We start from the raw sequence: 20,475 nt of genomic DNA on the forward strand, positions 1-20,475 counted from the left end.
TTATAATTTCTGTACCCTCTACAAAACACCCACATCTTCACGAGTTACAGTAAACAGGACAGCAGCAACTTCAACTCTATTCAAAAGAACCGTTTTCAATCTCCACTCACCTGAGGAAGCTTTTTGTCTTCATCTGAGAGACAATCAATTGCATTATTGAAGACTTCTTCAACCATTTTTTTTTCTTCATCTAAGAATGCAATTTTTAAGATATTACAAAATGCAGAAGGCTGATACCAGATGTAAATAAAGTAATACCACATTCTAACATTTACAGAATCGTACAATAAAAATTGAGTGGAATACTGCGAAGTCTACACAAAACCACCCACAATAGGTCAGGCCATCAAGACTTCAACTAGACTAGAGCAGCCAGGTGGTAACCAGAAGCAGACGATCAGGGAAAGGAAAGCCAAGAACAAACCTGTCAGAATAGTCCAAACTTCAGCTACTTCCAAGCTTGGGATTATCAGTCTTATGTGTTCCCCACCTATTTCATAACCATCCCCTGTTCCTCTTCTACCTACTAGTCCCTGTCTGCATTGACATAGAGGTTCTTCCCTGTTAACTCTCAAAGTTTATACGATTTCTACTAAGTAGTATATATATCAAGAATATACATTCAAAGATGTGAATCTGAAGAAAACTGAAAATTCACCTCTGCATTTACACAGATCTTTAAATTTGCTGACAGAAACACCTGCATTATTCTACCACACCAAATCAAAATGTGTGCAAAGACTGGAACAAATAAGCAAAACAAGACCCCTTAACAGCTCATAAACATGAAACAGTACCTTAATTTACCACAAATTCCTTATTTTTGCTAAAACTCTTTAGATTTCCAAGAAGCAATGAGGTTAAACTTATTTGGAAAGCATGAACTTAGTCCAAGATGAAAAAAATGTCTTTGTTTACCTTTTGGTTTTTACTTTGAGAAGCAAGGGGAAGGGAGATAAAGAAAACTGGATTGCATTGTCAAGAAAGAACAGTCTAGTGGTTTGTTATACAGCTGTTTGGACTTTGAGAGTAAACCACTTTTCTAATGAACATAACATAAAAATTTTGGGAAATACTTTTTTTATGATCAGTCCTCTCCCATTATAGATGGAATTTTCTAGGAACTCATGTGTTATTATTACAATAAATGGCATCCTAGAGCAAGAAATAGACTTTACATTCGATGAATAGTTTAACACTGTGAAGACAAAGTACTCTGTGCACCAATACCTTTCTATTGAATACAGCTTGAGGTACCTGTATAAATGAAAAGGTAAATGAAAAAGGCAGTATGTACTTTTCTTTTGGTTTTACACAAGAAGTTCAACACGAAAAGTCATATTTCACAACAAACCATATCCATGAATGAAATTTGACTGGGTATATCTGTACCTGTATTGAAATCTAATTTTGTCATCTGAAGTGCATAGGCTTCACAGTCTTTCTTACTGAAGCTGAAAATAATCACAGGTTGGAAATTCCTTTCCATGATCATCTTCACAATCTTAAAAACATTTGAAGGACCTGCAGAAAGATTACATGAATTTAAATTAAAATAAAAGTATCTTATGGAGTCTGAGACATAAGCACAACTTGCACAGAACTTAGAAAAAAAATTTATACCAAAAATTACCTCAGAATGGGTTCAAACTCACCTTTTGTTCCTCCTTTCCTGCCCTTCTGATCCCCTTTTGCTAAGTCTCCTGCATCTCTAAGCACTTGCATTGCTGTATTAAAATTATCTTCTCTGAAATCTCCCTAGATGTAAAACATAACCTTTGTAAATAGTTATTTACAAAACCCACTTAAAATTACTTAGTACTTTGCACAGCCAGTATCATTACCCCATATAAACACAGATAAAACAAAAAAAACAATGCATAAGCTATCAAAAGTACTAGGTCAGTGCCACAGCTCAGAATTACACTGGTGTGTCTCTTAAGTTGCTGCTCATTTTTCTATCCACCAACACTACCCACCATGCCAGACCTGTTGAATGACATGGTACCAAAACTGACTTTTAGGTATGCCCACATAAAACTACACTGCCCAATGAAGACCTATCTTGAAGTGCACCACTACTGTTTATGGCATTAACTACTGCTGAGTGAGCTAATGATAAATTTTAAACAAGTTTTTAGTTCAAAATCAATTAAAGAAACAAAAATATTTTGCTCCCTTGACCAAAGTCAAATTTACATACCACTACATTTTCTTTGGAGTGAGAAATGGTACAAGGAACATCAACTACTTTGCAGATTTACAGAAAGCAGCATGCATTTTAGAAAACAAACAAGGATGTGGGCACTTAAGACATCTCAGGGAAGTATTACTCAGCTAATTGCATGACATTAGATAACAAAACCCATTTCTTGTGTAAGACTCCAAAAAACTAAAACAAATTCAGAGATCACCATTGCTCACTTGTACATAATCTAAACAAAAACATATTTTATACAGCCTATCCAAATTTTGCAAGAACTCAAGCTTTTGACTGTTAAGTGAGGAAAACAATCTTTCAGACAAACTTGTTCAAAAAGAACATTCCTTACATTTTCATCAACAACCAGATGGAGTCCATCTCCTCCTGCTGGAAATATATAATGCTGCAGTGGAGTGGGTCGATAGTCAGTGTAAATCACGTGGCAAGGCTATAAAGAAAGAATTCACATAAATATTTTATAATTGCATTGTAATACCACTTGCTTGATGAAAAATCCAATACATTACTATTAAAATACAACTTTCTATAAACCAGAGAAACTAAGACAACAAATTTCCTTTCCTGAATATGGATTTTGTACTAATGACATGGCTTAAGAAAATGAAAGTTTGCAGATGTTTTAGAACACAAATTTGCTACAAAAATTATTTCCCATAAAAACAAAAAGTAAAGATAGCCAGTATGTCTTTCAGCATTATTAGATAGACTTGATATATTCATTTCTTCTAAAATCAAAGGAAAACCTGCTAATCTGTATTTTGAAAAAAAAAAGCCTGGAGTATTATTGAAACACCTACAGAGGTCCCCAGCTGAATTCTCCCAATAATCTCTTGTCTATCAGCCCTCAGAAAATCACTGTATGTTCACCATATTTTGTAACTCAGAATGTTTGCTAAAATCAGACAGTGCCTGAATAATTGTGGAAAATAAACATTAAGAAAGAGCTCAAATGTTGCCATCCAGAAGCAACAGCCAGTATACCTGCAAAAGTAGGAATACAGCTAAGAAGCCAGGAGTGATCCATACTATCATCTATAAGCAATAAAACGACTAAAAAAAAACTCAGAGGTGTAGTTATCAACCAAACAATCTTATGCCACTAGACAAATAGCATAGAGGTACAGAGTATCAGAAATATAACCTGTTTGTGAAGATGGCAGATCCATTCAGCAAATTGACGAGCATTTGGAATAGTTGCAGAAAGAAACACGTAATGTACGTTATCAGGAAGCAAAATAATAGTCTCTTCCCAAACCACACCACGCTCTGAAAATGGAAAGGCATATGGGAAATTTATGTGATCAAAGTATGTTTATATTTATGCTTAAAAAGAAAATAAGACAAAAAATGAAACAAATCTCCTCTACACAAGTGGGGTATATCAAATGCCCTAAAAGTTGTTTCTGCTTTAGCAAAGAAAATACAACATTATATAATTATGCAGCACATATATTTATATATAAGTTAGTTTATATGTTTATTTTTTAAATATTAGTTATACCAGTTTATAAATTTTTATATATATATATTTATTTATAAAGTATATAAATTCAGTAGTAAACAAATGATGAATTATTTATACAAAAAAATGATGGATTTTAAAAGAGAAACTAATTCTTCAAAAGAACAATAAATTATTCTTGGGGAAAAAAATACAAATATTTGAAAAGAAAAATAGTAAATATTGTATACCTGTATCTCTCATGTAGTGAATTTCATCAAATATAACCCAAGCAACTTCACGCATAACCTCAGAACCTCTGTAAAGCATACTTCTCAAGATCTAGAAGAGGAAAATGAAATAACAAGTCATGTTACAATGGACATCGATAAGAAACTGCCAGAATTTTTGATTCACATTTACATGGATATATAAAATCATATTTTGCACAAAACATAAAAGCATTTAAAGAGTTTTGAGACTCTTTCCAAGTTCATTTCAATATAATAATCCCACTGCCTGATTAAAAACCGGTTTCTCAGAAAGGAACTTGATAAAATGAAACAAGGTATTTCTCCAAGCTTCCGCTGGCAGGTAATAGTTTCAGCTCCACAGATCTACTTCTGCCAAGCCCTCCTTTTACCTCATCCTAATTGATAACCTCCCTGTGATTTTTGTCAGAAATCAAATCATTCAATCTCTCCAGTCTTTCCCTACTAAAGTTATGCATGTTCCTTTGAGGTAAGAGAAAAAAGAGGAAAATTCCCATCATGGCTGCATTTCTACAACAGAAATGTGACCACTCTGTAAACAGTTACTTTGATACCTAAGGTAAAAAGCTACATATTCCTGGAGCTCTAGCACCTAATGTGAACTACACAGCTATCCTTCAATGATTTTGCTCTCACAATTCTGCCTTTCGATACTGAACAAAATACTGACCATGAGATTTAAGAAATCTGACTTTCGGCATTTCGCATCTACAGAATACTCAGTGTCTTGAGCACTCAGGATATTAAATTCTTTCTCCACGTTAGAATAAGTTCCTGACTTTCAGTGCAAAAAGCAAAACTTCACAGAGGTTTAACTAAGTTTTTCAATAACCAAAAGTTAAAACATTCAAATGAGTCACAATGAACTTCAAAACATTTTCTACCCTAAGCCACTTTAGTCTTTTAAAATTACAACTCCCCAGTCAAAGAGGGTAGAAGAAAACACTGATCAAGAATTAATGTCTGATCTTACCTCAGTTGTCATTACCAAACAAGAAGCTGTAGGATTAATGGTGACATCCCCAGTCATCAAACCAACATCCTGAAACTCTTCATACATCTCACGGTACTTCTGATTACTCAAAGCTTTAATTGGACTTGTAAATATCACACGCTGCTTTTCCCTCAAAGCCAGGGCAATTGCATACCTGTATTCAAACAATATCCATATTAACAGCTGTCAGGAACACAAAGTGTATTACTTTGCTTAAATACAAAATTAATCGTGCAATACAGAACATCAAGAGAATGATACACAGCATTTGAATCCACGCTCTAATACATCCAGCACTTCATATCCAGATTATTAAGTTCAGTGCAACTATAATTGCATCTCTGGGGAGTGAGAAATCTTCAAACACCAAGTTAGATGACTTTTATGGACACAAGAGTCCATTAAAAAACTGTCACTGTGTCACAACAAAACTATTATTACTTGAATGCATGCTCTAATATATCTTCATGCACATTTCACTCCTCACTTCAGGTCAGCATTTCACTGTTGGAACCAAACCCTGACAGAGAAGCTGGTGACTAAATCAAACCACTACTTCTAACAAAGAGAAAAAAAGAAAAAAAAAAAAAAAAAACCCACAGAAGAAATGCCTTACCAGTTCTAGCTAGGGGCTAGAAAACAAAGTTATTTTTTCTAGAGTTACAGAAACCTCTATTCAAGAAACTTACATTTCAATCTATACAGTAACACCTTGCCCATTTAAAAATAAAAGCTATGCTTAAACACAAATTAAGCCTTTCACTACCCAATAAATGATGAAAGATATAATTTTTATATTCAAGAGTAGCCAGTACAATTCTAACACTGATAGACTGAATGCTGTGTCAAGAAATTGGGATGCAACAGCTACTGATGGTTCAAGAAAGTGACAGAAGAGACATCACACTGTTCTTTCATTAGAGCCTGTTAGAAAAGTACTTACTCAGCACAAACAGTTTTACCCGCTGATGTGTGAGCTGACACTAACACAGACTGGTTATTATCTACACAAAGAATAGCTTCTCTTTGGAAGGCATCAAGAATAAATGGATATTCCTAAAAGGAAAAAAGCAAAAACGTTACCAAGTTTATCACAGACTTACATCTAACTACTTTTCTGACTGACCTAGTATGTAAATTAGAGGCAGAAATTAAATCCTGCAGATACTTGTAATTTTTGCTGATCTTAACCCATTACAGTATTATGCAATGACTTTGCATTTAAATATTTTTTATCTCATACCATACCTAAGATCTTTGCTTATGTCTTGTTGTCACAGCAAATGAAAATCTTGCCCTGATGACTGAATTTTCACTAATTTACCAGCTTAGGAACAGAACTAGAATGCTGACCCTGTCTGATGTTACAAAACGAACAGATGTCATAACAGCCTATCCACCTCATTCAAGCACACAATTTTCTCTAACAAATTTTAAATATAGACACATCAATTTTATTCATGATAGACCATCTTTTACAGACCTTACTGACAAAGTATGCAATTTTCCCCTCAACTCTCACTTACTATGTAAAGCACATACATAAAGAAAAATAAATGGAATCTACCACATACTTTTGCAGCTTTTCCAGTTCTTGGCTTCAGACCTGTGAATTCTTCATTTGCTGGAAGCGCAACCTATGAAATACATTTAAAATAAAACAGTTGCAGATCTCTGTGTCCACAGCAGTGACATTTCTGGCAATGTGAAGTGTATGAGAACCAATTTTAATTTCTGTTATCCTGTTTCTACAAGCTCATGTGTCAATCCTTCTTCTCAGGCATTTTTTAATCAATCTCTTTATTCTCCTGCCTCAACAGTGCTGCTTCTCTCACTTCTCTGATATCCCTATTGTATTGTGTGAGGTATTATTGCTTCACCTACCTTGGAACACTAGCTTTTCAGCCAAGACACAATCATGTCTTCTGGCCATGTTCAAAGGAATTAGTGAGCTCACACTGATAACATTCCCTTTCCAAATACACCATATTTATACTGGTACCATTCCCATTCCTGGCCAATATCTAATATTTATTCACTTTAAATATGTAAGCTCTCTTCAGTTACTGAGTGATGGCAAACCTTTACCAGACATCTCAAAATCACAAAAACAGTACATACACATGGGCTTTAGAGCCCTGATCAGCAACTGTATATACAGTTCCCTCGTTAGAAAAGTCTGATGGTACAGAGCTATTGAACATACCCTAATTAATTTGAGTTAGTTCTGGAAAACAGTACAGAAGCAAAAGACAGTAACAGTACAAGGAAATTGAAATTTTCTTATTTGATTCTCACACAAACTCCTTCTGATAGTCATATATGGATGCAGGATGATTCAAGAAAACATCAATTTAAGAAACCATTAATAATTTGTATTTTTCATATTTCAATTTGTATTTATGTCTATCAACTTGAAAATTGATGTTTTTTATTACTTTGCATATAAAATATCTAATTTTTCATTTTTACCAAAATATATTTTTTAACAGTAATCTGCTTTACAAGAAAGTCTTGGAGAGGAGAATATGAAATGTTAAACTGTGAATGGGAAGACTGGACACTGGAAAAGAGTTGTCAAACATTGGACCAGCCTGCCCAGGAAAGTGGATATCATCCCTGAAGCCATTTAAGTGATGTGTAAATGTGGCACTTGGGGTGCCAAGGTTTAGGAAAGGGCTTGATAGTGCTGGGTTAATGGTTGGACTGAATGATTTCAAAGGCCTTTCCCAAACTAAAAAATTTTATGGTTCTGTGATATAATAATTGCAAGCAGAATAAAGAACACTGCTCTACTGACAGTGATAGACACAATTAGGTGTAACAAGTCTGTATTTTTCATGTGCTTTTTCACTGCACTCACCTCATGTGTACAACCTTCAACAGTTTCCACAGATTGCACCTTTACTTGAGGCATCAGATCTGTCAGACTAAAAAGAAATTAGTTAGGATTGCCAAAAATTACTCAAAAATCCTCTTGATTATTTCTGATGTATACATTTTACTGATACCACTAACATAGAAAATGACTTAAAATGTTGGCTCGGGTTCTCTTTTGCTTCTACACACCAACCCTTTGTTTACAGTGTTTTGAGAAGTCTTCTCATGAGCCTCTCACAGAAAGTATGATGTTGAACTTCAGAAAAAGTACATGAAAGACTGAATTACAATGCAGTTACCACCTTACATGTCTCAAAAACCCTTGTTTGTCTTACTGTAAATTTATTCTTACTATATCCCAAGCCAACTATGTCCTTCAACATCATGGTACCTCCCATGCGCTCCTCCCATGTGCACCCAGCTCATCTCCTGCTCCGTGTGAAATCAACATGATGGCATTGACCACAAGTCACCAATTTAAATGAGTAAACTACAAATTTATGACCATTTGCTACCGCAAACACTATTAAGTGTGCAGTATTATTTTAAAATGACACTGCTGAGGCTGCATTGGCAGCACATTCTCACTTAAACAGATAATGGAAAATCAAACTTGTGCAAATTCATCTTTGCAGGAAATCACCATGAAACTACTTTACATCCACTGTTCCCAACTGGCACATGGCTTACCAGGGTGGTTTGCTAGGACTACCTTACACTTTAAACCAAGTACTTACTTAACATCTTCTGATAAAATATCTTCCAATTTTGGTTTTTTCCCCAAAATGACATTTTCAGTACTATCAATCTCAAGTTCCCTTTTTGGCTTGACTATTGCTGGTACTGAAGGTTTTTCTTCCAATCGTTTTCTGCAACATAAACACACAAGAAATTTAGATTTTGCCTCATTTATTTATGTATTTTCAGGAAAGAAAACAGACACACTAAAGGCAACTGTGATCCCACTGCACTTGGAGACCAACCCCGGTAACTTCACACTCAAAAACAGCTGTGGAATTTCCACCCAGTTCCCAGATACGCTGGCCACCAGGTCCCCACACTCCCCAGCTGGCCACAGAGCTAGGGCTGGCTACAGCTTTAGAGCCAGGGATCCTGGGAAAGCGGGTCACAGAATTACAGAATAGGTCAGGCTGGAAGCGACCACAGCGGGTCATCTGGTCCAAACTCCCTGCTCAAGCAGGGCAGTCCTAGAGCACATTGCACAGGAGTGGATTCAGATGGTACTTAAATGTGTCCAGTAAAGGAAAGACCACAAACTCTGAGCAATCTGTTCCAGTGCATAGCTACCCATGCATTTAAGTTTTTCCTCTTATTCAGGTGAATTATTCATGTGCACCCAGTTCCGCATATTGCAACTTATCTACTGCTCCCACCATCAAGAAGAGCCTGGCTGCATCCCCTTTAGTACTCTCCCTTCAGACAGTGGCAGGTATTCCCGAGGTCCCGAGGGGGATCAACAGCTCAAACACGCTGGCAGAAGCCGGGCCCAGCGTTACGGCCATCACCCCAGCGCCATAGCGGCGTTACAGCTACCACCCTTGCCCCATCCCGACTCCGCATCCTTACCCCGGCCTCCTGGCGCCCTCGGCGGGGCCCGTTTTGTTCTTCTTGGCGACAGAAGCAGCGGCGGCCGCGTCCTCTTCGAACACGCTGAAGAGCTCATCCCCAAAGGCCTCCGCCATCTTAGCCGCCACGCTCCTACAATGCCCCGCGCGCGGCCGCACACTTCGCGCGAGAGGGGCCCTTCCGATCCCGCCCACAGAGGACGGACTGAGACTTCCGCCGGCTCTAGCACCGGTAGCCGTCCACAGGGCCCGTGCTCGATCCCGATCTCGATTTCTGTCCGGGTCTGGATCTCGGTCCCGATGCCGACCACCTGTGTGAGCTCCGACTGAGGGCACACCTCGCTCTTCGGCCCTAAAAAGTGATGTGCGAAAAGCCGACGCAGGCCGCGCGGCCTGCGCGCTTGCGCGCGGGGCACTGGCCAATGGGAGGCGGCGGCTGCTGGCCAATGGGAGGCGGCGGGGCGGTGCGCTGAGCTCGATACCCGGATGTGCGCGCGCGCAGGGCGGGGGGAACCGTCATGGGCGGCCGCAACAAGAAGCAGCGCGCGGGTAGCGCGGCTCATGCGGCCGCTACCGCCACCGCCCGCGCCCGCGCCGCGCAGGCCGGGGTAGCCGCCGCTGCGGATCCGGTCAGCCGGATCGCCCCGCCGCGACCGGCACCCGTCTCCAAGGAGCCGCGTGTCAAACAAGGTACCGCGACCCGCGGAGCACGCAGAGCGGCCGTGCCGGAGAGGGACGCGCGGCTGTGCGCGCGGCTGAGGCTCCCATGGCTGAGGCTCCCATGGCTGGAGGGGCAGCGTCCTCAGGGGGTCCCTGAGGGTGTGGCTGCCGCGGACCGCGGCGTTACGAGGAGAGGGCGGCCATTGGGGCTGGTGTTTCCCAGCGTCGGGAGACGCAGCTGGGATTATTCTCCTAATGTGGTTGGGCCCCGCTACAGCCCGCCTTGCCTGCCTAGCTGGTCAAGGGAGGGACACCCACCCTGGGCCTAATGAGGCCACGTCTTGTGTCCTGTGTCCAGTTTTGGGTTCCTCAGTATAAGACGATGGGCAACTGGAGATGGTCTAGTGGGTCACACTTCGGTCACAAAGATGATGCAACTTCTAATGAGGAGAGACTGAGGGAGCTGGGCCTGTGCAGAGGACACTGAGCGGGGCCCACATAAATGTATATAAATATTTCAAAGATACATGCCAAGAGGATGGTCCCAAACACTTTTCAGTGGTGCTCGGAATGAGCAGCAATAGACACAAACTTCAACACGACAAGTTTCACCTCAACAGGACGAAGAGCTCCTGTACTCTGAGGGTGGCAGGGCACTGGAACAGGCTGCCCAGAGAGGTCATGGAGTTTCTCTCTCTGGAGACATGCAGAACTTACCTGGATTCATTCCTGTATCGCCTGCTCTAGGTGTTTCTGCTGTACCGGGTTGGATGATCTCTAGAGGTCCTTTCCAACTATTCAGTGATTCTGCTGCCATGGGTGTCCCTGAGCTGATAAGCATTGGTGGCATCGATGTGTTGAGTTAATTACAGAAAGTCTTGGTATTAGATTATCAGCAGTTCTTGTGAAGCAAGTGTTAGGAAGGCACTTTCCCAGAGCTTCTGATTTTTTGTCTGGGTATTATCAAAATAAACATAACGTGGATTTGGAACTATTTTGGGATTTTTTATGTCTTGGAAGACAGGTTACAGGGCTGGAGGCATTTCTATGGTGTAAGATAAGATGCGAGATGACTGTTCTGAGTGCAGTCTGAAAAACTGTTATTCTGAAGCACTGTGAGATTTTCATCTGTCTTCAATAACCCAGCTTTGCCAGAAGTATCTCAGATACCATGTGACATTGTAATGGGTTGTATTTCAGACCATGAGCAAATCATGCAATGGTCAGGGCATCTGAGATTCCCGCTTGTTAAGAAAAAGTCTTATTATCTACTAATATAAATTCCCTGAACCTATTCATGTGTTCTGCTTTTACAAGAGTGGGCTCTACTAACTGTATTTCTTGTGTCTTCTATTCTTCCAATAACCATGGTGCTCAATCCTCTTCAGAAAATATCCTGCTACTCTCTCAGGCTGTAAACTGTGATGACAAATTAGTGTAAGTGAAAGCTAATTTGGTATATTCTGAAGAGCCCACTGGTAAGTGCCAGTGAGTAGATCCTGAATGCTGACAGCTGTTTGTATCTCCTGACCAGAGGGGACTGTACTTTTTTCTGAAAGGCAGTTACCAAAACCTGGTCTGATCTGAAAGCAGGCTCTCCCGGAGCTGTTCTGCAGGCAGGTCAGCACGCATGAGCTGCCAAGCCCACTTGCTAGGAGGTAGCTGTGGCCTTACCCAGTTTGTTTCTGCCTGTGCAGTACCAGACACAGTATATGTGCTCTGAAATTCATGAAATTCAACAGCAAGCTCTGTTTTGTCTTTCTAATGACAAGAAATAGTTTTTTGAATTAGGTATGGGGAACAGAGAGAGAATACAATAAGAACTGATAAGGGAGCCTGGTATCTTGGGCCTGATGTGGGAGAGACAAATACAGGTAAGTGCTCCCTGGGCAATAAGTGACCAATAAGCACTTTGTGAAACTTTGTGATAAGATAATGTTACCAGGTGAAGTGATATCATGAAGAATGTGTACCCAAGGCGAGATTGTTACCAAAAATAGAACCCTTGTAAGTCCTATACAAGTAAAACCCTCTATAAATGCCTTGTATACTCAATAAAATTGGCTTCTGGTATCAACTTGGATGTCCCCATCTCTCAGTTGCCGATAATTAGGGTTTGGTTTTTTTAATAGATGTTAAATGAAAAGTATTTAAGAATACCAGAGCAGACCAGAGGCTTCTGTAAGCCAGTGCCCTTTTCTAGGTAGGGGACAAAATTGAATATCTAGGTAAGAACAGATCAGACATGCTGTGGGATATTCTTACAGGCTCTTTGTGCAGCTTTGGCTGAGGGTCTCCCTGAACCAGATGTATTTCTTTTTCCAATGCTCTCCCATACCAGTTGATTTCTTTACTTCAAAGCTGTTCTGTCTGCTCTTGTGCCTCAGTAAATGTCCACTGTCCATAGCTTTAGTGGCAAAGGGTTCTGTTACATAGCTATGCCCTTTGTAATAAAAAATCCTCGACAGCCTTGCTTGTTTTGTACTGCCATTTACTTCCCTATTTGGCAATCATTTTTCTGTGTTCAGAGAGTGAAGTCAATCCCATTTCCTCTCATTATACCCTTTGAATTTTATATTTTGGCTGCCAAGAATCATAGCTGTCTTCACTATTCCTTATTGAAGGTCTTTCTTGATTACTGTTATTGTTATTTACCTGCAAGTTTCTGGCAAGTTAGTGTAATAGTACCTGTATTATGTTAGGTCTGCTATAGCTATCTTAAGCAATATTCTCTGTGGATTTTGTGTAATTGATGATCATTTGCAATTTGCAGGTCCAAAAACTTACAGTTTTGGTTCAACAACAGATTCCAGTGCTGCTGCAAATCTAGATAAATCTGTTCTTAAGGCAAGTATCTTTGCATAAAACAATTTTGGTTTTAATAGTACTGCTTTAGCTGAGTAAATAATTCTTCAGGTCTTTTTCAGTATTATGTTGTGGATGAAAACTGCATTGATGTATGAGACAATTGATCATTTAGAGTTTGATTTTGTTCAGGGTTTTAAGTGTCCTTTAAGAAATAGGTGTAAATTACCCGGCTAGGATTGTGAAGTGCCCCCCCCCAGCCCAGGGAGGCAAAGATTTAATTTCAGATAAGGATTGTTAAAATGAGAGGTGTGGCTTTGAAGCCCGGGAAGAGGGAATTCCATTCTTGTGCCGCGGGGGATGGGCCCTGTGAGCCCAGGAAGAGTTGCCCCATTCTGGACTCTACACCCTGTGGGGGTGGCAGTCCAGGGAGTTGTGATTGGGTTTGTGCCCCTGGGGTTTCTCCCTTGCTCTGTTCCTATTAGATCACGACCTTAAACCCCAGCCTGGTTCTGTCCCACAAAACCCATCATCCTGCCTCTGTCTGGGGCTCTCTGTCTCTGGATCGAAGCTGAGTTTGTTCCTGTGTTGAATAAATGGTTTCCTGGGCAGAAGCCGGTCTGGTTGAGTCCCATGTCGGTCACTGGTAACTGTAGCCTCCCTGGACATGATCCTGCAACCCCGGAATGCTACATAAGATAATGTATTTTTTTAAATAACAAATAGTACTTTCTACGCAAGACTAGACTATCTTGAGAGTTAAGTCTGCACTTCTGCTGTGTATATGGATCTTTCTTCCTGTCAGAGAAAGGAGATAGTTTGTTATATAACAAACTTAGTAGCAACTAAAGGTTTGTTCATATTTTGGAAGTTTCAAATATTAGACTTATTATATTAAATTTGGTTTTAAAGGTGTTTTGGCAGGAGGATATCACAGATTGCATCTTGATGTTCAAATTATTTTATATGAACAGAGGAAAAAAGCCTTGGGTTTTTTGGTAGAATTTTGTTTTAATTTACTTACAGTATCTCCCTTAACATACTAAATTTCCTTGGAAATGTAAATGGACTTTCTTTGTAATAAGGAATGAACTCTTCTATTTCAAGTAAAAGCATATAGCCTGTATAAGAAAAGGAAGTGTCCTTTTCGTAAGAGATGTTTAAGTCACTTACAATTTTTCAAGCTTAAACATAAGATGTTAAACATAAGATGTTTAAGCTTGAAAAATTGGAATTTGAATGGCGGAGAACTTTCTGCATTGTAACATGCTTAGTCGTGAAAAGGATAAAAACTTTCAATGTTTACCTTCTACCAACCCCTTTATTCTTTGCAGGTAACAATAAATGGTAATTTGGAGAAAAGAATTATTGATGTGATTAATAACCATAAAAACCAAAATGATGACAAAGGAATGATTTCCAAAAGACTAACTGCAAAGAAACTACAGGTACAGTTCAAAATTTTATTTTCTATTATTTATTTAAAGTTTATCTTTTGTAGGTTTTATCACATGTCATATTACACTTGTGTGCATTACACAATTGGCTTTTACTGTGTACAGTACAAGCCAATACAGCATGCTTTTCAGTTCTTACATTAATGATTAGTCAGTAAAATCAAGGAGTATGCTTATTAGGAAAGACATATCTTTATGGATTCAGGAACTAAAATCATGAGCTTTCAAACAAGATAGAGGAATAGTACTTAATCTGAATATTTCAGGTTTCCTACATTTTTGACTCCATATACCTGGAAAATTGCAGGTATGTCTTTATTTACCTACAAAATATATTGTGTAGAGAGGCAGGAATGTAGATTTATTTATACCTATGCATGCGTACTTAAAAAGAAAATATAAATTCTGCAAAACAGAATTTTCTGCTTAAATGCAATTGATGTTTTTATCTCCCTTTAGTTCTGGCTTTCTGATATGTGGGAAATAGAATTTTGCAAGCCTATATTAGATTGCTAGATTAAATTGTAATCTTTATTGGCTCTCTTATTTATAGGATGTATACATGGCTTTACAAAAGTTCTCTTTTAAGACTGAGCACATTGAAGAAGCAATGAAAAATACACTTCTATATGGTGGTGATCTCCATTCTGCACTTGATTGGCTTTGTTTAAACCTTCCCAATGGTGAGTGTGGTGACAGAATATAGTTTTTGACAGAAGAGAAATAGCATTTGCTAAGCAGTAGCATTACAATTTCATAATAACAATTAAATACAATGTTTCTCTAAGACTAACAGTTGCAAGCGTTCCTCTCCTAGGTGCACAGCTGACTGATTCTGGGATATTTTAGTGTATGAAGTCTTGTGGTCTTCCTGTTGCTATACTTGGAGTTCTGTGGAAGTCCCACCATCAAACATCCTATCTTACATAAATGCTAAAGCCTAATTTTTATTTAATTTTGTGTTCTTCTAGTTGTTTCCCAACACAGTTTAAAATATTTTTATGTAATTATTATTGGTATTTTCTGTGACATGTTTTGTATTTTTTTTTATTTTGAAGATGCCTTGCCTGAAGGTTTTAGCCAGCAATTTGAAGAACAGCAGCAGAAACCTAGAGCAAAATTTTATTCTGCTTTGTCACAACGTGGAATGCCGCCTCACCTAGAAGATAATAAAAAGAAAGAAAATGGCCCTGAAACTAAGGTAATTGAAAATCTAATTTGTGGTTACTTGGGGTGGTGGGGGGAAGAAAGAGCAAAACTGTCTAAAATACAGGAGTTGCATTGATTTCCAACACTGATGTGGAAAGCTTGTGATAATAATTGTCACCTGCATTTTAATTTCAGTGGAATGGTAATTTAAAGGTGTTTTTCCTGTGGAGTCTAGAAGGTTTTTGTGGTAAAACACAGATAATCTCATGAGACTTAGATTAGGTGTTACGAAGAAATTATTTTCTGTGAGGGTGATGAGACGCTGGAGGAGGTTGCCCAAAGCAGCTGCTGATACGCTATTCCTGGCAGTGCTTAAGGCCAGGTTGGATGGGGCTCTGACCATCCTGGTCTAGTGGGAGTTGTCCCAGCCTATAGCAGGCGGGGGTTGGAACTAGATGACCTCTAAGGTCCCTCCCAATGCAAACCATTCTATGATTCTATAGCTTAAGTTCTTCATTTTAGCCTATAATAGGTTTATTCTGTTTATGTTCATGTGGCACTCTATACGACTCATGAGGGTTTAAGTCTGCCTATGTACTGTCAGTGTTCTAATTTCTGTGGTTATTGAGTCCTAAGTTAGAAAACAAAAATATTCCCTGCAAATTATTTCACTCCTTACAGTAATTATAGTTATTCTATGTTAAGATGTATTTCGGTGTGTAGTGGGATATTCACCCTTGTTGGGAAAACTTGGTTCCTTTTTTCTTGTTATATGTCTATATATGTTTTTTATATATAAAACCTTGACAGTAGTTCCTGGGTACTGGAGAAAAAAAGCATTGCTTTCACATACTTTATCATTACTTTTAACTTATATTGCTCTTTGCAGGAAATGAATGTGAGGAAAGAGAAAGAATTGACTATGAAGGAATGGATTTTGCGATATGCTGAGCAACAAAGTGATGAAGAGAAGGATGAGTCTGTGAAAGAGACAGATGAAGAAAAATTTGACCCAGTAAGACAGAATAATGCTTCATAGAAGTCTGTCTAAAAACTGATATGTCTGGTACATCTGCCTGTGGTGGATCTGGTTGTTACAAATCTGTGTGTTACAAATTGGGGATTGAAAACTTTTTCTATGTTACCAGTAATGTATCAAGCTAGTGAAGGAAAATCTGTTGAAGCTTCTTCTTTTCTAAGTTGCTTTTCCTTTCCCATATTACTCGTACTGCGTTCAAAATGTTGAATGTAATGTGCTGTAAAGAAAAATTTAAAATATATTTCCGTGAGATTGAGTGAGTTACTATCAAATTGTGGGAGGTCTTGACTGTTAGTTAAATAAAAACTCATTGTTTCTCCATTGTATAAGCTTGGTATAAAGGATAAAAAAGCTGCACTTTATTATGCACTTTATGTATTATCATTGAAAGTGACAAGCATACCATACTTAACTTGCAATTAATAATTCTGTTTGAAATAGAATGAGAGGTATGTACATCTGTCTGCCAAGCTTTTAGAAGCAAAAGAACAAGCAAGCATCTCCAAGCAAGACAAGGACAAGCAAGGACAGAAGGCAGCACAAGAAAAAATAAGAAGAATTCAGCAAGGTAGAGCTATGCAAGTTACCTGTGTTTTATTTTCTGGCCCCCATGTTTGTTAGGCAATTAAATCTTGGAGTCAGGTTTAATCGAGGATGATTTAATTATATTTTATGCCACTCTGTGAAGTGAAGGCTTCTCTGAATCTGTTCTTTCCCAGACAAATTCCAGAAATTCAGTAACATTTCACTAATTCTGGTTTTGGGTACTCAGTATGAATTAATTAAGCTGATTTTTAAGCAGTTGGCAGGTATAAGTTATATTCTCTCTCTGACAGAAATGGCAGTACTCGAGGAACATCCAGTATTTAATCCAGCTATAAAGATTTCAAACCAACAGCAAAGTGAAAAGAAAAAAACTCCCTCACCTCAACCTCAAGAAACCACTTTGGATTTGAGCTTGCTTGAAAAACCTGATGGTGCTGCAAAGGAAGACAAAGGTGTGTTGAAAGTAGTTCAGTGATGATTCAAGCTTGAATCATACCACAAATTTCCAGAATTAGTTCTTGTTTCTCTAGGTTTGCAATGCTGAGTGAACAAGCTCTGACTGTGGGAAAAGAAGGTGGACTACCACAGAACCAATTAGTTTGGAAAAGACCTCTGAGGTTGAGTCCAGCCTGTGACCAAACACCACCATGTCCACTAGACCATGGCACTGGGTGCACAGTCCAGTTATTCCTTAAACACCTCCAGGGATGGTGACTCCTACATCTCCTTGGGCAGCCCAGTCCAATGCCTAACAGCTCTTCAGTGAATAATTCCCTCCTAATGTCTAGCCTGAACCTCCCCTGAAGCAGATTGACGTATCACTTGTTGCCTGGGAGAAAAGGCTGACCCCCACCTGACCACACTCTCCTTTCAGGCAGTTGTGGAGAGTGATAAGGTCACTCCTGAGCCTCCTTTTCTCCAGGCTAAACACCCCCAGCTCCCTCAGCTGCTCCTCACAGCACTTGTGCTCCAGACCCTGCCCCAGCTCCCCTGCCCTTCTCTGGACTCACTCCAGCCCCTCAGTGTCTTTCCTGCACTCAGGGCCCAGAACTGGACACAGCACTCGAGGTGTGGCCTCACCAGTGCCCAGGACAGGGGGACAATCCCTGCCCTGCTCCTGCTGGCCACACTATTGCTGAGCCAGGCCAGGATGCCATTGGCCTTCTTGGCCACCTGGGCACAGCCTGGCTCATGTTCAGCTGCTGCCACCAGCACCCTCAGGTCCTTTCCAGCCACTCTGCCCCAGCCTGTGGAGCTGCCTGGGGTTGTTGTGACCCAAGGGCAGGAGCCAGCACTGGGCCTTGTTGAACCTCACACCATTGGCCTCAGCCCATTGATCCAGCCTGTCCTGATCCCTCTGCAGAGCCTTCCAGCAGATCAGCACTCCCACCCAACTCAGTGTCATCTGCATACAGTCTGTCTCACTGACCAAGCTGACTTTAAAGGAACTGTACTTGTTTTAGCAGATTACATCAAAAGCTATTTTTGTCATGCTGTCATGTCTTAAAAATTAGATTTCAGTTGTAGGGCTAGTGTCTGTTTCAGTCACATTCTCATATTTTTAAACTGTTTCAATTGTAAGCTTTCAAATGGTTAAAATATTTTGTAATAATCAAACTTTAATTAAACTTCTAAAATTATTGGCTGATCAAAGATAACAAAATACTGCCATTAATAGTGCCTTCTGTAGGAAAAGCAGAAGTTTCTGTCATGTATCATCAGTACCTGTGTTTCTACAAAACACTTCAGAAAATTGTGCTGTCTAGTTAAATATATGTGAGTAAAAGGTAAAAATAATTTCAAAGGAATGTAAAATAGACTTTAAGAGGCTTTAAAATGTGCTTTTCTGCTCTTGCAGTGAAAAAAAAGGATCCACTAGATATAAGAAATTTTGATTATAGTGCTCGAAGCTGGACTGGTAAATCTCCAAAACAATTTTTGATTGACTGGTGCAGAAAGAATTTTCCAAAGAGCCCAAATCCTGCTTTTGAAAAAATTCCCGTTGGAAAATACTGGAAATGTAGGTATGTATTTCCTGTAATCTTTACACTTGCCTATTGATTGATTGGGAAATAAACATTCTAGTCAATTGTTTCTTTTTGATAGAGATTTATATTGATAGTGTGTTTACCAAACCCTTTTTTAGTCCATCAGGGAGGTACTTTACTCTTGATAGCTCTGCAAAAGTGATGCTTAGCCTAGACCAAATCACAAAAATAAGATTCTAGTGAATGATCCCATGAAGCATGGATAATAAGGGTTTTTTATTTGTGTACTGCTGAATGAAATATTAGCCTGAAGCAGCCCTGTGAGATAGATTTGAGCAATTTATGTTTGGTATTCTTATTTAAGGTAACATATTAAATCAGAGATTTAAGTTTATGAATACCAAAACCCTTCTGGAAACTTTAAAATAAAGTGGAAGTTATAAATTTTTATCAAAGCAATCATAAATTTATGGGCAAAACATTGCAGTATCTTACTTTTCATTTCCTAAAAGAAATTTAAGTCTAAAACACAGAGCTATAGAGTAGAATATTACCATGTGTGAATAAAGTTATAAATAAGCAATGTTTCTTGAAGGAACCAAGTAAAAGAGCTTGTTTTCTTGCTCAAGCTAAAAACTACTAACAGATTGCCACCCCTAAGAATATGGGAAATTTGGCTGCTGCTCTGACTGCTGTTGATCTGTTAAACAGATGTTTGCATCTTAGTAGGTCATTAAATATCATCTTGATCTATCCTTAATAGTTACAAACACACAAACATTGAGTCTTTCTTCAAAGGTACCTATCCTTGGTGGTGATCTGTATGTATATAAACATTTCTGCATTGAAGAAAATTGAGATGTTTGTGAAGAGAAAAAAAAGCCCCACAAATTCAGTGCTGGAATATTTGCTGAAAAATGTTACATCATGTATCGGTTGCAAAAAATTCTGATAACTGCTTTTGAAATTTTTCTTTAAGGGTCAGGATTATCAAGTCATCAGATGATGTAATGGCAATGTGTCCTACAATCGTAACAGAAGATAGTATGCAAGCACAACATCTAGCTGCTACTTTGGCACTCTACCATTTAACTAAAGGACAGGTAAGTTTCTGAGCAGTATTTCTGTTCTTGGCTTCAAATCTGCCTCTGCACTTTTTTCTAAAGTTCCAAAAGTAGTTTCATGTAGTATTTCCCATTAAATTCTTTGCTTCTGTTACAGATTTGTTAGAGTTTGTCTAATTGTGCATATGCTTTGCAGCATACAGAAGTGATATTTTTTGATAAAACTACCTTCAGTCTTCTAAAAACTGAAAGCAAATTGAAAATGAAGATGCATTCTTGACATTTATGACTGCTCTCATAGTTTCTGCTTCTAGAATGGTTTCCTACTTATTTTTTGTCAAATCGTCTGTGTTTGTTTACACATAAAGTA

At 38.9% G+C, this 20,475-nt stretch overlaps 2 protein-coding genes across 3 annotated transcripts in view; one reads left to right on the forward strand and one right to left on the reverse strand.

The window, feature by feature from the left end:
• The window catches only part of MTREX (Mtr4 exosome RNA helicase), a 42,131-nt gene extending 32,361 nt beyond the window's left edge, over window positions 1-9,770 (reverse strand). The window contains exons 1-12 of one of the 2 annotated variants that reach the window (XR_009280717.1): window positions 9,399-9,770; window positions 8,549-8,680; window positions 7,795-7,861; window positions 6,506-6,568; window positions 5,875-5,987; window positions 4,911-5,085; window positions 3,917-4,007; window positions 3,366-3,490; window positions 2,553-2,651; window positions 1,656-1,758; window positions 1,393-1,524; window positions 111-190 (exon numbers count right to left, since the gene is read on the reverse strand). Coding sequence is in view for 1 of the 2 variants with exons in the window: in XM_058864638.1 (XP_058720621.1) it covers window positions 111-190; window positions 1,393-1,524; window positions 1,656-1,758; window positions 2,553-2,651; window positions 3,366-3,490; window positions 3,917-4,007; window positions 4,911-5,085; window positions 5,875-5,987; window positions 6,506-6,568; window positions 7,795-7,861; window positions 8,549-8,680; window positions 9,399-9,514 (1,296 nt within the window). In the remaining variant the exon portion in view is untranslated. The remainder of the gene's footprint in view (window positions 1-110; window positions 191-1,392; window positions 1,525-1,655; window positions 1,759-2,552; window positions 2,652-3,365; window positions 3,491-3,916; window positions 4,008-4,910; window positions 5,086-5,874; window positions 5,988-6,505; window positions 6,569-7,794; window positions 7,862-8,548; window positions 8,681-9,398) is intronic. The other variant, XM_058864638.1, reaches the window with a different exon arrangement.
• Window positions 9,771-9,905: 135 nt separating this feature from the next.
• Window positions 9,906-20,475, forward strand: part of DHX29 (DExH-box helicase 29) — a 30,642-nt gene continuing 20,072 nt past the window's right edge. Inside the window, exons 1-10 of the mRNA XM_058826252.1 lie at window positions 9,906-10,087; window positions 12,831-12,904; window positions 14,197-14,310; window positions 14,873-15,002; window positions 15,378-15,520; window positions 16,358-16,483; window positions 16,949-17,075; window positions 17,344-17,505; window positions 18,912-19,077; window positions 20,021-20,144. Coding sequence (XP_058682235.1) covers window positions 9,916-10,087; window positions 12,831-12,904; window positions 14,197-14,310; window positions 14,873-15,002; window positions 15,378-15,520; window positions 16,358-16,483; window positions 16,949-17,075; window positions 17,344-17,505; window positions 18,912-19,077; window positions 20,021-20,144 — 1,338 coding nt within the window. The 5' untranslated portion in view covers window positions 9,906-9,915. The remainder of the gene's footprint in view (window positions 10,088-12,830; window positions 12,905-14,196; window positions 14,311-14,872; window positions 15,003-15,377; window positions 15,521-16,357; window positions 16,484-16,948; window positions 17,076-17,343; window positions 17,506-18,911; window positions 19,078-20,020; window positions 20,145-20,475) is intronic.

The sequence above is a fragment of the Poecile atricapillus genome, chromosome Z, assembly GCF_030490865.1.
Source record: "Poecile atricapillus isolate bPoeAtr1 chromosome Z, bPoeAtr1.hap1, whole genome shotgun sequence".
Taxonomy (NCBI): Eukaryota; Metazoa; Chordata; class Aves; order Passeriformes; family Paridae; genus Poecile; species Poecile atricapillus.